Source organism: Cydia amplana, chromosome 6 (assembly GCF_948474715.1).
Source record: "Cydia amplana chromosome 6, ilCydAmpl1.1, whole genome shotgun sequence".
Lineage (NCBI taxonomy): Eukaryota > Metazoa > Arthropoda > Insecta > Lepidoptera > Tortricidae > Cydia > Cydia amplana.
Window position 1 is genome coordinate 2,053,475 of NC_086074.1, and position 16,335 is coordinate 2,069,809.

At 36.1% G+C, this 16,335-nt stretch overlaps 1 protein-coding gene across 5 annotated transcripts in view; it reads right to left on the reverse strand.

Moving 5' to 3' along the window:
- Positions 1-16,335, reverse strand: part of LOC134648607 (integrin alpha-V) — a 157,261-nt gene that overhangs the window by 61,407 nt on the left and 79,519 nt on the right. For all 5 annotated transcript variants that reach the window (XM_063503090.1, XM_063503089.1, XM_063503087.1 and 2 more), the window contains exon 3: positions 2,435-2,532. In XM_063503090.1, the coding sequence (XP_063359160.1) occupies positions 2,435-2,532 (98 nt within the window). The remainder of the gene's footprint in view (positions 1-2,434; positions 2,533-16,335) is intronic.

The window sequence follows — 16,335 nt, forward strand, 5'->3', positions numbered from 1 at the left end:
ACGATTCGGTTTGTTTGTCCTCACTACGGACTTTCAACAGTTTTAAGAATTGATCACTTAAAATTCGGGATGATGATTTTATCCATCTAGACTTGACTTGGTTGTCTAAACCCCTTGGAAACTTATAGGCTATAGCACAAAACCCAAATTATTTACAAAAGAACTAGGCATATACAAGAGTTTAAAAAAATATCAATTAAACTGTGAAATAATGTTACCTCCCCACATTTTCATGTTCACTGCACCTTTATGATGATGATAATGATTTAATAAGGTTATTCTTTGATTTCAACCCAATAAAATCTAAATACCTCTGACATATAAATCACGGCAAACGGGTGTAGCAGGAAGGGCGCGCCAAGACGGCCACAAAACCAACACCAGAACGCTCTAACTCACATCCCCTGCTTTCTCAATTTCTATCTTACTCGTAAGTTATTAAAGTTGATATTATTTTGAATATTTCTTTGGAGTTGTGTCGATGAGGTAAGCAGTAAATGAGCTTTATAGGTCACTGTTACGGTGAGATCATCAGCTGATAGGTAGTAAAGGGTTTATGGCTAGATAATGCAACCTTTCTGGGTAAGGTAAGTTATACTCATACTCATATAACACGAACTTAATGTAGGCGAAGACAAAAAATAACTATAAGTATGTACCTAGACTAAAGTGTAACCCCCTTATTCATAAAACTTTACAGGCCTGGATAGCTTTATCCATCTTTATCCACGTGATAAAATAACTGTCACTGTTTAACACCGTGGGAAAGAAAGTGACGGACACCGTTTTATCACGCTGTCACGTAGACAAGAACGACCATCATATCCGTACAGATTTAGTTAAATGATGTTTTATCCCTTTCTTACAAATAAATAAGTCAAAATGACAGATAAGGACAAACGATTATTAGCTAATTGAGGTTTGTGGCGCGTTTATGAATAAGGGGGTTCAAAAATTTTGCATATTTCTGTTTGACTGCCAAATTTTGTAATATAATGTGACAACTAGTCTTTCTATAGCGTGGAAAAATGATGTTAAGCTTAAAAATCATATTTTTTACAATTTTGAAGCATTAGGTAACGTCAGCTGGAAATAAAATAAAATTCATCCGGTTCTAGAAAATTTAAAGAAATAGGACCAGCAGAATAATTATGTTTTATGGCCCAATCTAGAAGTATGACGACGAATTGTAATTCGTCACACACAAGATACACTAAACTATCATTAGCTATAATTGCAATTTCCTTTACCAAGTCCACAATTTTTTGCCATGACCCTTAAGACTTCACGGACACACGATCCATTAAAACTTGTAATGACACCTCTGAAGGTGATGTCACCACTCAAAATACCCAAAGGCTGTCAAACGCGCCATTAATTTCAGTTGACATTTCCCTGAACTGGGTCAATTCCTGTAGGCCACGGGTTCTGAAAGTGTGGTACAATCCCAGGGGTTCGCCAGTGGTCATAAAACTCATAAAGGTGTTTCCGACAAGCGACAAGTATGTATATCCAAAGTATGATTAAATCGCGCATGCGATGCGACACATACGAATAAAATCTACTTATTTGGTTTTCATAATGTGTAACTGCCGCATCAGAATGAATATAATATTAATCAAAATTGGTCCAAAAATTTACACAATTTATGTTATAAAATAAGCCATCCATCCTACCTACCATTGTACCTAGTTGTATTTTTTTAGTAAATAAAAACTGTCTTAAACACAAAGTGGTGTCTTTTAGTTATTATCCGACTTCTTTTCCCAGAAGGAGGAGGTTCTGTATTTTGTAGTATGCAGTCGTTTTTGAAATACATATGTAGAGAGATATGCGGGGAACAAAGTTTGAGAAACACTGATGTAGGCTGTTCTACAGACTCAGAACCAAAAAATCGTAAGAAATAGGCTTGTAATACTATCTTATAACGAATTGGGGAGTTAGCAAGGGTGGGTTTTGGGATATTAGGTCATGGGTTTACGATTTGTGGATGGGCTGATTAAGCTATCTGTGTCAGGGGAGCTGGGTAAATTGGGTTTACGATTGTCGGGTTGGAAGGGGAAAGGGGTTGGAAGTAAGTGACCTTTTGAAATTATTGACACCTGTTTTATAAGCCGCTAAATGCTGTGCTTTTAGAAATTGGGTCATACACATTTTATAATAAAAAGAAAGAATTGGTACTGGCGGCTTTATAAAATGTTGCACGTAGGCTCCTCATTCACTCCAGGTTACAGAGTTACGTCTGATGACAGTATTCACCGCTCAGTGAAAATCATAAAAAATCCTATGGCCTATCATAAAAAATCTTCCTATATATCCTTCTTTCAATAAGAGGCTCTTGGGTTATATGGGATTTACCTACCGACTATGTTCTAGGAGTTAAGGATCGCTTTTTATGGAAACCTGCTGGATAAAGTAATGCTAACATACTCACCACAATGGGTCCATTTTTCCCTGTGCTGCTGAGGGTAGCCCCGAACCACTGGTTCGACTTCTCGTCGATCGGGTTCTGCTGCTTGTCCCGAGTGTTGCCTGGTGACAAGAATATTAAGACGTTAATTAAAATTCGGTCACATCTAAATAAGCGGTTTTGACTTATTAATAATATTAGTGGTGGTAATTGCTAGAACTGTTCCAAATTTTAGCTATCTACGTTAAGCGGTCTCTGAGAAAAACACATTTAACTGATTTGCAAGACCGAAGTGATCCCATAATCCGTGAACAAAGTTTTGTACGGAACACTAAAATCTCTATTCTAGTTATTTAACTCTTTTACGTTTTAAATTGCTTTGAGTAACACATTATTTTCAATATTTATTTAAGATTTAGATAAGTATCAGAACGATCAGCTAAATATAGTCTGTCAAACAACTTTATCAGTAGAAAAACGCACGATATTCAGATTTTCCATGAGCCGATAACCCTTCGAGCCTACATTTTTTAAATATGCCGCTTTTTTCTACTGACGGAATGGCATGACAGACTATAAGTTTAGAAAGGGTAAATGTGAAATGGTTGGAACATAAAATAACGGAATCAATACGACGCTTAAGAAAAATGGCGGTAACTTAATTCCAGTGCAGGATTGAGAGCATTCAATTATGTAACCGAAATACATGATGGATGCCCTTCGCTGCGAGTTGAGCGCGTTTCCATTGAGCTGTAGCAAAAAATCACTACATAGTATAAAACAAAATCGCTTCCCGCTGTCTGTCTGTATGTATGCTTAGATTTTTAAAACTATGCAGCGGATTTTGATGCGGTTTTTATTAATAAATAGAGTGATTCAGGAGGAAGGTTTATGTATCATCAAATAAGCTGAGCAGAGCCCGTACCATGAGTCACTGACAGTGTCAAAACTGACATATATGCTATACATCTTGAACTAATATGCGAGTACGAGCGAGATGCATAGCATGCATGCATAGTTCTCGATGGCGTTTGTGTCAGTGCCAAACTGGTGGTAGCCACACAGGTGCGAGGTTGTCAAAATGAATCACTGCACGCTGTTAATTACTGATGATGATATTGTGATTTACTCAGATAATTTTGATCATTTCGCTCGCTAAGCAACTTATTATATATTAAGCAAGCGTGAAAGGGTTCGTAGCTAACGAAACAAAGGTCAACCATACAAACTAAACTATGTAGATGACACTACCATTTATAAAAACGTTATTTTTACAGGTCTTTTTTCTATTCTATGGGAAAGATTAGTTTTGCCTTGTTAGTGCCATTTTTAGTACCTAGTTCAGTAAAAATACATTTTGCCTATCAAATTACTCACATCAATTTATTATTTCTCGGCATCCCTGGCTACCATCGAACGTTAAGTATAATGATAGGTATTATCACATTTAAAAAGCCTCTAAATATAGCAATGATAATTTTTCCTCCCTAGTAATTAAAATATACGTCTGTGGATCTCTTTCTTAATAGTGTGCCATGGACACGAACGGGGCGTGTCCCCCGTGTCCCCCGTGGCAGACAAAAAAAAATGTATAAAGATTTATAGAGGTACAGTTAGCAGTATGATAACTCAAATAATCCGCTCAGTAAAGTGTCATTCTATGGCACTTGCTAACTATGTAAACAAAAGTCACTAGTAAATTGACATTGAGAGACAATTTTAATATGGCGGTTTGTTTACATAAGTTAGCAAGTTCCATAGAATGACACTTTACACATATCAAAGTAAAATAAATAGTCATGGCGGATAGCAATTGCGAAGCTTGGTTACTTTGGGATGAAGTACCTATGACCTAGGTATGCTTGAGAAAATATAACGTGAGACAAATACACTTTCTTTATCAGGATTTACATGCATGACTCGTGCTAATTATAACAATCTATGGCATGGTTCGTTTTACTAAAGGCATAAAACATAAGAAGTTATAGTACATTACATACCTAGGGAGGTGAATTCGTGAATGCTCCAGATTGCAGGTGTTTGTGCGATCCATAAATATGTGATCTGGGGCTTTACGAATTACCGCCTGTGGTTTGTCTAAAGTTTTACGTCTTGCCTTCGCCAGGAAAAGTGAGGATAAAACGGGTGACGTAAAGATTTTACCATGACTAAATAAGATTTTGACCCAGGAGTTTTTAACCGGTTTTTAAACCTTATAAAGTACTGGCAGCAAAGTTTTGATCGTGTCAAGATCCTGCGCACACGGTCGTTATTAATACTAAGTGAAAGCACCCGCCATTACTTTTCATTTTCGACGCTCTGACTAATGGAAGGCTTTTGGACTTTTGACTTTAATTTCGAAGGCAACATTGTAAACCTTAATTTGATTTACGTTGATATTTCGAGAGATAATTAGTATTCCAGTAAATCTGGTGTACACTGATATGAAATTGAAAAAATCCAACAGAAATTGCTATTTATGCAACAAGGGAGTAAAGTTGATGTTTTCTGCGAGAGCTGATTTACAAATTTCTGTCTCACGGCACAGAATAAATAATAGTACTAGGTACAGAAGACTCACTCTCTAACAAAACGCGTCTGTTACGATCAGGACAGATATGGCCGCTAGGTGGCGACAGCGCCACGCGCGGCTTATGGCTAGCCACCAAAATTAGTGTAGTACGGATGTACTTGTTTGTAGCTACTTGTTGCAAAGCGACGAAATCGCAGAGTGAGCCACGCCTGCTCACGGCTTAGCCACGACATTGAGCGACTTTATTCTTTATTTAAACAAACACAACTATAAGTTTACAGCTAGGTATTTGACCCGGGTGACTTAAGCCATAATCTTTAAACAACTTTTAAATCACAAGTAGGATATTATTTATTTATTATATTCGAATATTCTTCTTCTAGGTTTGGTTTTATATGAAAATATTCCGTTCTCGGGTTGAATTTTTAACTTTTGTATGCCGTCATAGTGCTGAGTGCATTGACTACGGCCGTGTTGCTCGTACACCTTTAAGCCCAGGCGCAGGCAAAGTGTGCCGGTTAATTTCATCAAATAGGCGGGAATGCTAAAAGTGCTTTTTTATATAAAAGAAGTCGTTTATAAATCCTTATTAAATTGTTCATATGAAAATAAGTAATTTATAAAGATTGTACGCTAACACAAACAATTTCTTAAAAAGAATCATAAGATGCCTTGAGAACCGGGAAGAACCGAGAATCCCGGTTCCGGCCATGTTCAGAACCGGGAAATAAAATTCTTGGTACCGGTACCGTTACTGCAAGCCCTATAGGTACCTATGCCAAAACACTTAACATGCTGTTAATACATAGTCATATACATAACTATCTCTAGGATCTTTATTTATCTTTCCATAGGAAGAGATTAAAAAAAATCCTGATACTACGTTGTAAACGAATGGTCCGATCGCTGTGTCTCGCTCCAACCTATGGTTATCGCTGCCGCCGTCGCAAGTCGCTCAATGTCGTGGCCGAGCCGTCATAAGAAACGCTGAGCTAAGACGTTTAATCTTCGGGACATGTTAAGGAAACAAATTACACTAAAAACATGAATTTTGGCCAATCGCTTCTCAGTGAAGGAATATACCGCGAAGAAACCTGCATAGGTACATTAGCGAAGAAATTCAAAGGTTAGGTACCGTGAAGTCTCCAACCCGCTTTCGGCAAGCGTGAGGATTATAGCTCAATCAGTCTCGTGCAAGATAGACGTATATAGACAAAATAATTTTGATGGACTGAAGTACTTAAACTTTTGACAAATAGTATGACCACGTCATTTTTGTCGCTCGGACAGTCTCATTTGCATATCGTCGGGTAATGACGTCGGCTAATGACCAGTGGGCCATCACCTTACCCCTGGGCCTGGCCTAATCACGGGCGGGTTAGGCTTTTAAAGTGATTGCGGACAGTCGCGTACAGTCCCGTGTCATCACAATATGCTGTTATAAAAATTGACATATTGCACAATTGAAAAAGTAGAATAATAAGTAGTAAAACATCACTAAAGTAAGTTGTCAGTATTCATGAAACTTGCTACAAAAAAATACGAAATCAGATTAACAGATATATTTTTGTTTTTGATTCTATTTGTTTTACACAAAATGTTTTAACAGAAAAGATTTTTTTTATATCAGCATGAATACTTAATTAACAAAAGTACTATCTGTGTACTCTAAAACAGCTATAGTGCGTCAAGCAAATCTTGTCAGTAGCAATGTACTGCAAATTAAAGTAGGGTAACACCATGTAACACTCAAAGAGCAGAATTGCGCTAAGAAAAGCAGCAATGTACATCGAACCAAAATGTGTTTATTTTTCCGCCCTTCATACGTCAGTTCGAGTGAATTATCATAACCTCAAATTTTAGTCATGTTTACCGTCAACGAGCATGATTGTACATTGTAGGCACCTTAGCTTTGCTTGAGGTCATGCATAATCTGGGTATTTAATGGTGACAGCAGAAATTTCTCTTGAAATAGAAACGATTCAGAATGTAAACAATAAGATGATGGCTGTCATTCACGATCCACATTCCACAGATAACACACAGATGACACGCGATTATGGAATTATTCGAACACAGTGTTGCTAACCCGCGATTTTTCAAATTTGCCGCCTTTTACTACTGACAAGATTTGGTTGATCCAGTATATTTAAAATACACTATAAAAAAATACACTCTATTTAGAAACATAAGGTGTCAACTCACACTATTCTCATCGACAGTACTTGTCTAGCCGCTACCGACCATCGCCTCTTGTTTTTATTTTATCCGTGCTCTAATGGCATCATAATGGTCACAACACTTACCAATTGCTTCGCGTTACTCATGCGTCGAGCATTCTTAAACGCATCTAACCAGTGTTTTTAGAATATTAATATTACCAACCTTTATTTTATAGAAATTAAGAGCTATTTTTCAACGGAAAATACCTTTGGATTTCATATTATTAATGCGGTTTTGTAATAAGCCAGATAATTTGTCATTTAAAATCTAACTCAGTTCTTGTTTGCTTGCAATGAAAGCGTGACCGTAAGTTCAAAGTACTAAGCGTCATTTTTCACTGGCTTATAGAAAACGCATACTTTTTAATATAGTTTTGTATTCCGTCTATGTTGACACTTTCTAATATTAGTCATAGTAAGTAATGCATACCATAGTGTTATAGCAATAAAGAATTGGTCTTAAAAGCTTTGGTTGACAAATACTATTGTAACACTATTTTAAATGGTCCTAAATAAGTAGTAAATTTTTTATGACAGCTTTTACTCCTGCTTTCTAAAAGAACTGCCGTGTCCCGTTTTAAATGAATTTCTTAATGTAACTTTAAAGCAAGCATCAGTGTCAATGTTAAATCAATAAAAGAATATATCGATAAAAAAAACACAAAGATGCAGCTATCTTCGCCGAAAATCGGTTTCATAAAAGAGATAACCCTTTGATACAACAATAAATTTTTCATCACCTCCTTTAGAGCATCGCGAACCATTCCCGATTAACCAACTTAAACATCACAAGTCAATCGATAAAAGACATTATTGCCATGTAATAAGGTCTTTGGAAATGCAGAGATAAGTTTGCGATCGTGCTATGTAATTAAAGAGCGTCGATTCTGCAACGCCCTGTGTTTGTTTAAAAAAGTTAATGGCATCAAAAACGATATTATCTCTCTTACAGTTAATGGTTTCCCTTATACGACGTGGCTGGTAATTATGGTAGTCAAGAGCCAAAAATGTTGGAGAAGAGTTTTTGTGAGAGTATTTAAAATGTCCTGAGGTTTTGGGAATTCATGGTAAATCTAACCATATTTTATTTAGAGTAGGTACCTAACTAGAAGTATCATTCTAGAAACAATACTAGAAATTATTAAATAAGGTACTTACCTACTTATATACTTTTTTAAGAAATTATATTGAATATAAAATAGTTTTTAATTATTCAAAATTTTAATGACATAATGTTCTTGTATTGCTGGCAGTTACCTCTAGCTAGGTACTTAACTGTATTCATACAAAATAAAAAAGCGGGCCACTCAACTGAAAGCGGGTGGCGATCAAAAAAAAAATATATTTACCGAAAACTTACTTAAAATTCTCCACACGGAACACATCAATTTAGCCAACTACGTCAGAAATCACCGGCCATCAATGTTGATTGACGGCCGCTGTATGAAGACATAAGCTTTGACAGTTAACTGTTACGGCCCATAATTAACCGCCTGACAGTGATCAGTCTAATGTGATTGGCCGACTACCGTATTTGGTCGGACTATTATTTGGGGTGATTCTACTAAAGTGTCATTCAATAGAACTTGCGAACTATGTAAACAAAAGTTACTAGTAATTTGACATTTAGTGTCAATTTTAGTATGGCGGTTTGTTTACATAGTTAGCAAGTTCTATTGAATGACACTTTAAAGTGCACAACGAACAATCAAATCTGGGAAGCTATTAAAGGAGTTAAAGGTAAAAACATCCGTTGATTATATTATTTTTAAGCAAGGTATTTTAGATGTTAATATTTTCTAGGAAAGTTATAATCTATGTGTGTCAAGTCATATAGGGTTATTAAAAATGGAAACTAATACGATAAAACTCTAATGTTTAATGAGCGTAAGGCAATGTGACAAAAATTAAGAGATCAAAATTAGGAAGTTATTTAAAAATACAAATTTATAACATGAATATTTTTTTTAAATAAAACGATGCCTGATTAAACAACAGGATCAGTTCTTTTGGGTATCAAACCTTTTTTACCCCATCTTACCTTCACCTAGGCCTCCTAAGACTACCTATTAAAGTCGGGATAGTAAACTATACTTAAGAACGTACTTACTGACGTAACTACATAGCTGAAAACATTTTATTTGTAACGTACAACCACATTATTTTGTAGGAAAAAACATTACCAATATTACCGAGAAAAACAAAAACGTGTGATACATAACGAAAAACGTATTATTAGTCACAACAGATTTAAGGTAAGTTTTCACATTTTAATCACAATACTTGATTAAAAAGTGTGTAGAACGCCCCACGGATGGGTAACAAGGGAAGATTGAAGTAATTATTTCATGTTTATTTTTTCGGTCGCCGAAAGATGTATTGATGCTTTTAAGATAATGAAATCAGTACTTGCTTTGTATGGGATGTAATATTTTTATCGGCCCATGTATCATGTGTTTTTTTTGTGTTGAATATACTGAAGCACAGTTACCTAAATGGCGGTAGGGAAGAGCGAACAAAGTAGATAAGAATGGATAATTATAAACTGAAATAAAAATAATACGCCTTAAAGAAAAAGTGATTAAGCCATTGGGCAGAATTCTTTAGTATGTGACATACTCGTAGTAGGTGATTTAGTTTAAATTTTATATTTATTAGCGCGACTACCTAAACAAGATAAATCAAAATATTTAATTTTTCGCTTTCGATTTTTGTAACATAGGAGGCAAATGAGCGGACGAATCTCCTAATGGTAAGCAATTATCGTAGTCCATAGACACTGCAACACGAGGGTTGCTAGTGCCGTAGGTAGGTACGCTCTTTCTTGAACGTTTGAAGGTCGCATCGGTCGGATAATACCGAGGGCGACATTAAGAGGCCCACTGATTAACAGTCCGCCGGACTGTATCGGCCTGTCAGTTGTTCGGAACTGTCAAATTTTTGTTCTAACTGACAGGCCGATACCGTCCGCGGACTGTTAATCAGTGGGCCTCTTATTTAGTCATTCCACAATGCAGTGAAAAATAATAAAAAAATATTAAAAGGGAAGATACAAAATAGTAGTTTATGCAACAGTGATATAATAAGAACCAATTATGAGCTGTTGCATACATTACTTTTTCTATGACAGCTGCAGCAAAAAAAAAAAAAAAAAAAGAGTTATTATTTAAAAAAAATGCTAGCAGTCATGATGGAAGGAATGCATATCATAGCGCCTGAAATTATCGACGAGCAAACACGCATCAATGCACTGATGCATGTACACAAATGTAATGTCAGTCCTTACTAGCGCCGATTGTGACACGACATAATTCAGTCTTATGTACTTGCTTATTTTTTTATTATAATAAAGTTAGTTAAACAAGTTAAACGCGTTAATTATTTACAACAGGTTATGGGCCGTCCCTGCCTGATATAGTTTTTGAAAAGTACGTTGTAATAAAAGTGAAACACAAGTAAAAGTAAAATTAACATAACCTCAATTGCCGCGTAAAAAAAAAACTAAGATTTTTTTCAGCCTAAATCTATAAAAAATTGATAAAATGATGACTACAAACACATTATCAATACAAAAATTAACTGGAAGAGATAATTTCTCGACTTGGAAGTTTGCAATGGAAGCGTATTTGCAACATGAAGAGTTGCATGAAAGTGTCATTACTGAAGATTATAGTGACAAAAAGAAAGATACAAAAGCGAGATCTAAAATAATACTCTCGATCGAACCACAGTTATATGTACATGTGCAAGAAGCAACAACGGCAAAACAGGTATGGGACAATTTGTGCAAAGCGTTTGAAGACTCAGGCCGCGTAGCCAAAGTACCAATCGCTAACGCTCCGTAGCGATCGAAACGCAACTGTCCCTGTCGCACTAATATGGACGCGTGATAGAGAGACACAAAGCGATTCGATAGCGAAGCGATAGCGATTGTCACCTTGTCTAGGCCGCCTGGTTTACTAAGAAAAGTTGGGCTACTGAGAGATTTGATAAATACCAACTTAGAATCAAGTACAAATATTGAAGATTATATTAATAAAATTATGTCGGCAGCACACAAGTTGAGAAACATAGGCTTCAGTGTCGGTGATGAGTGGCTCGGGACGTTAATGTTGGCTGGATTGCCCGATGAATACAAACCAATGATTATGGGTATAGAGACAAAACTATGGATAAATGCGAAATTGAAAAAGTAAGAAAATTACCTGAAGAAAACGAAGCTCATAAAAAGGAGAATGGAGAAATAAGGACAATAAAGAATAATAGGGATGAGAACGAGGTAATATATTTTGAAATAGAGGAAAACATACAACAGCCTAATAATGAAGAAAATCGCAATGACTCAAGTGACACTGAGAATAATGAGGATTTAAGCGAGGTATTTGAAGATCCATGTGATATGGATGAGACATATGTTCCTTCAGATAACATTACTGTAATAAGCCCTGAAGTGCGTCGTATAAATTTGAGACCTCGTCGACGCCATGATGTCATTGATAACATAGAGTCGAATTCATTCTTATGTTTCAGCTCTGAATCAGCAATGAGCTTGTTGGATAATGATCCTCAAGACCATGTAGAAGCCCTACAATGTGAAAATGCAAATTTATGGAAAACGGCAATGGAAGATGAATATCAATCATTAATTGAAAATAACACATGGGCTGTTGTAGATTTACCAAAGGGCAAGAAAATTATTCCCTGCAAGTGGGTATTTAAAACTAAAAGGGATGACGTTGGCAACATTGCTCGCTACAAGGCGCGCCTCGTCATTAAAGGCTTTAGACAAACCAAAGGCATTGATTATCACGAAGTGTACGCTCCAGTGGTACGCTATGCATCGGTAAGATATCTCATTGGCCTAGCAGCTAAATATGGCCTAAAAATACACCAGATGGATGCGATCACGGCATTTCTCCAAGGTGATGTAGAGGAAGAAATCTACATGGCGTTACCACCTGGTTATGAAGTAGAAAATAAAGTTTGTCGACTTAACAAGGCCCTGTATGGTTTAAAGCAAGCGAGTCGACAGTGGAATAAAAAGCTAAATGCTGCTCTCTTAGAAATTGGTTTAAAGAAATCAAACGTAGATCCTTGCATATACTACAGACTTCAAAGTGAAGATGATATATTGTTTATTGCAGTATATGTTGACGACATACTCTGTCTATTCAACAACAAAAAAACTGTTAAGTTTATTAAAGGAAAATTGGGAGAAAAATTTAAAATAAAAGATCTCGGTCCAGCTCAACAATGTATTGGCTTTAAAATAACGCAGAGTGACAATCTGAATACAATTTCCCTCGACCAATCACTTTATGTTGAGAAGATATTGCACAGATTCAGGATGTATGATTGCAAGCCGGTACCTACACCTTTTGAAGCTGGCGTTCAGTTGAAGAAGGCTGAAAATGAAAATGAAATTCAAAGAAACATACCCTATCAAGAAGCCGTGGGATGTTTACTGTACTTATCACAGGGTACACGCCCGGATATAACTTTTGCTGTCAATTCTGTAAGCAGATTTAATAATTGTCCGACAACTGAGCACTGGGCAGCTGTCAAGAGAATATTTAGATATTTGAGAGGAACAATTAACTTAAAACTCATATTCAAGAAAGACAGCAATAACATAACTGGCTATTGTGATGCAGATTGGGCCAGTGACACATTAGACAGAAGATCCTGCACAGGATATATTTTTATCTTTCAGGGTGCTGCCATAAGTTGGAACTCTAAAAAACAGGCCACAGTGGCACTCTCATCTACTGAGGCGGAATACATGGCCATGAGCTCCGCGGTTCAAGAAGCGCTTTGGCTTAAACAACTTGAAGATGATTTCTGGCATAAATCTTCAGGTACGCCAATAACTTTGTACTGTGATAATCAGAGCGCTATTAGTATTTCAGGTTCTGGTGCCTATCATGCTCGGAGCAAGCATATCGACGTGCGATACCATTTTGTGAAGGATAAGATTGCTGCCAGAGAAGTAAGCGTTGAATATATCAGTACCAATGGCATGATAGCTGATGCACTTACCAAAGGACTGCCTCGCCTGAAGCTTAGTACCTTCACAGCTGCAATGGGTTTGCATTCAGGAGAGGATGATGGAAGGAATGCAAATCATAGCGCCTGAAATTATCGACGAGCAAACACGCATCAATGCACTGATGCATGTACACAAATGTAATGTCAGTCCTTACTAGCGCCGATTGTGACACGACATAATTCAGTCTTATGTACTTGCTTATTTTTTTATTATAATAAAGTTAGTTAAACAAGTTAAACGCGTTAATTATTTACAACAAGTCATCTTATGAGCCTATAGACAAATCATTCAAATGACATTGCTTTAGATATCACTGTCAGTCATTTAATTGACACATTTAAGTGCTGGAGTAGAAAAAGCTCATTTACCCCACGGATATCACATCCGGTGTTGTCCAATAAAAACAATAAAATAAACGTTGTAATAGTCTAATATTGTCAATGGCGTCTATGCTCATTATTTATGGCACAGGCAGCGGCGCGTGTAAACAGTAATGTGAAACAAATGACGCCGGCGCATCCTTCACATTATTAACTTATAGTCAGCCTTATTACAAAGTAATAGGGTCCATCGATGATCAGACATGAGTTGCCGCTATAGTTGTGTCAAACACTCACTGCATGCGAATACGTAGTGTGCTCTTTGTCACACCTACCTGCGGCGGGCGGCGTCTCTTTTTTATTTGCTTCGGATGAAGGGAGTGTTTAACACAACTATAGTACCATCATTGTCACTTAACTGACACTTCATAGACCGTATTCTAAAGGTATAAGATTCAAAATTGCTCAGTTAAGAGTGTTGTTTTACGCACCCGGCACGTAATAAGTGCTTCCGTCCGTGAAAACTTTGTTATTCACCTATAATGAAAGTTCGACCACAACAGAATGCAAATTGAAGGAATTTCTTAATAACTTATTAATATGAATTGTATTTTTTTTATTATGTGCACGATAGTGCCCCCGCCAAGTCTAACAAAACAATCAGATACAGCCGTACCCTTTTTTTCTCAAAGTCATTCAGGGGATTTTCAACCCTCTCTAACTGCTTAATCGATAAAGCTTTGTACTACAAATACATTACATATACATTATTCTTCTCATTCATGAATTTATTTATCTAGATACATATCTACCTTTAATTTATCTTATTTTATCGCAACACAAAATTACAATCAAAACATTTAAAATCACGTTCTCATGTGATATCTGACACGCCACATATTTTCATCAATCCGTTGAATATTGAATTTCAATCACCTACGCTGTCAGAAATGCTGTCAAATCGACGCCGTCACGCGTCACGCTACATTCTGTGCGAGTGACGCTTCGCTGCCGTTCATTGTCGAAATGTTGATTCAAGTGTTTATTTTAATGTATTTACAAATGTATGGAAAGTTCGAATGATGTCTGAAAAATAGGCTAACCAATGAATGGTTGTTAAAGACATTTCTTACCTTACTGCCGCTTAGGTATGTAGGTAATATACGATTACCGACGTACGACGAAGAACGACAGGTATTAAAAATATAAAGTTGCGATTACCTACTTCTCCTTATTGACTTGTCTGCCATCACTAACCGCGAACCTAGGTTTATTTAATTCAAAAACACAATATTTCACTACGTGTATGTGAGGTGTGCAATAAAGAGTATTGTATTGTATTGTATTTCCATCTAAATGCAGATGAAGGAACTGATTGAAACGTCAGAGTCATAGGTCACGCCGTCACGGTAGGGTGCCCGCGCCCGAAATTATACAAAACACATTTATATTATCGTACGCATAATATTAAACATAATCTAATACTAACTTGTATTATTAATAAAATTATATGTCGTGTTAATACGCCATATGGGTCGTAATATGTTTTGGAAAAAGTTTATATTAATCCGAGAGTTTTTTCTTATTTTTTACATATTTTGTGGAGCTTTGACTACTTATGTTTAGATAAGTAATAATTATGTATTTTGATAAAGAAGTTTAAGGACACTTAACGAACAACATTTTAACGCTTAAATTACTCATTTTAAAAATACGCAGTTATTCATTAGATAATGTATATAAAAATGTATAGATGATTGTGTAAAATTTGTTAATAGTTTAGGTACCTACTACTACCGGCAGAATTTTTAAAAACACACCCTTACAACATTAATAGGTGTCGAACAACAAACCAAAGCAGCTGTTACAAATCTGATTAATTACCAAATTAAATCCCTACTAATAGCCACGTAGCAACACTATTAATCAAGAGTTAATTATAAAATGTCTTCCTTCCCCATCGCATAGGTTAGGAAATACAAACAGTAACATGTTACACATGCTATTGAAATACGAGTATCGGAAGATATAATTGAGAGCGTTAAAAATAGTAAAGTAGGTATATGTATACATACTTAAAAAAAAAGAAGTATTTTTTAATCTCCTTCTAATCAATTTATCTAAATTATTTAGGTACCTACCTTAAACAATTCATCAAACATAAAAATAAATCCTTAAAGTTCTGTCTGTTTGTATGTCCTAGGTACAGACCTAAGCAGGCCTGTAACCTGCAACTAAACTTCTTGACTTGGCAGACTCACTACCGTGTCCCCAAATTTTGATTAACACTGAATATACCACTGACGTTCCGACTTGAGCAATCAGTTTCAAGTACACTCAGCCACATTTACCCGCTAATTGCCCAATACGACAATATCATCGTCATCGCTCTGTTTGCTAGCCACTTCACACGCACAAACATTATACATACATTGAACTTACTAGACATGCTGTCTCTAAATGATAGGTGCCCACTTAATATTTACTTTACCGCAATACTTGCTTATAATTCATTATCATAAAATTAAGGTAAACCACATTAACGGTATGGAAATGATCCACATTATGGACATGAGTGATAAGATAAGATAAGATAATATTTATTGGTACAATACAGGTACACGTCGAATACAATTTTGTACAACATACAAAATACACATTACCATAGAGAAAAAACTACATAGATTGCTCACTCCATACATCAGTTTTAGTACCAAAAAGACTATTAGCATCTAGCATCGAGTAGCGGAACTATCAGTACTGCTACATCTATTGTCAAGTAGCAGTACTGATAGTTCCGC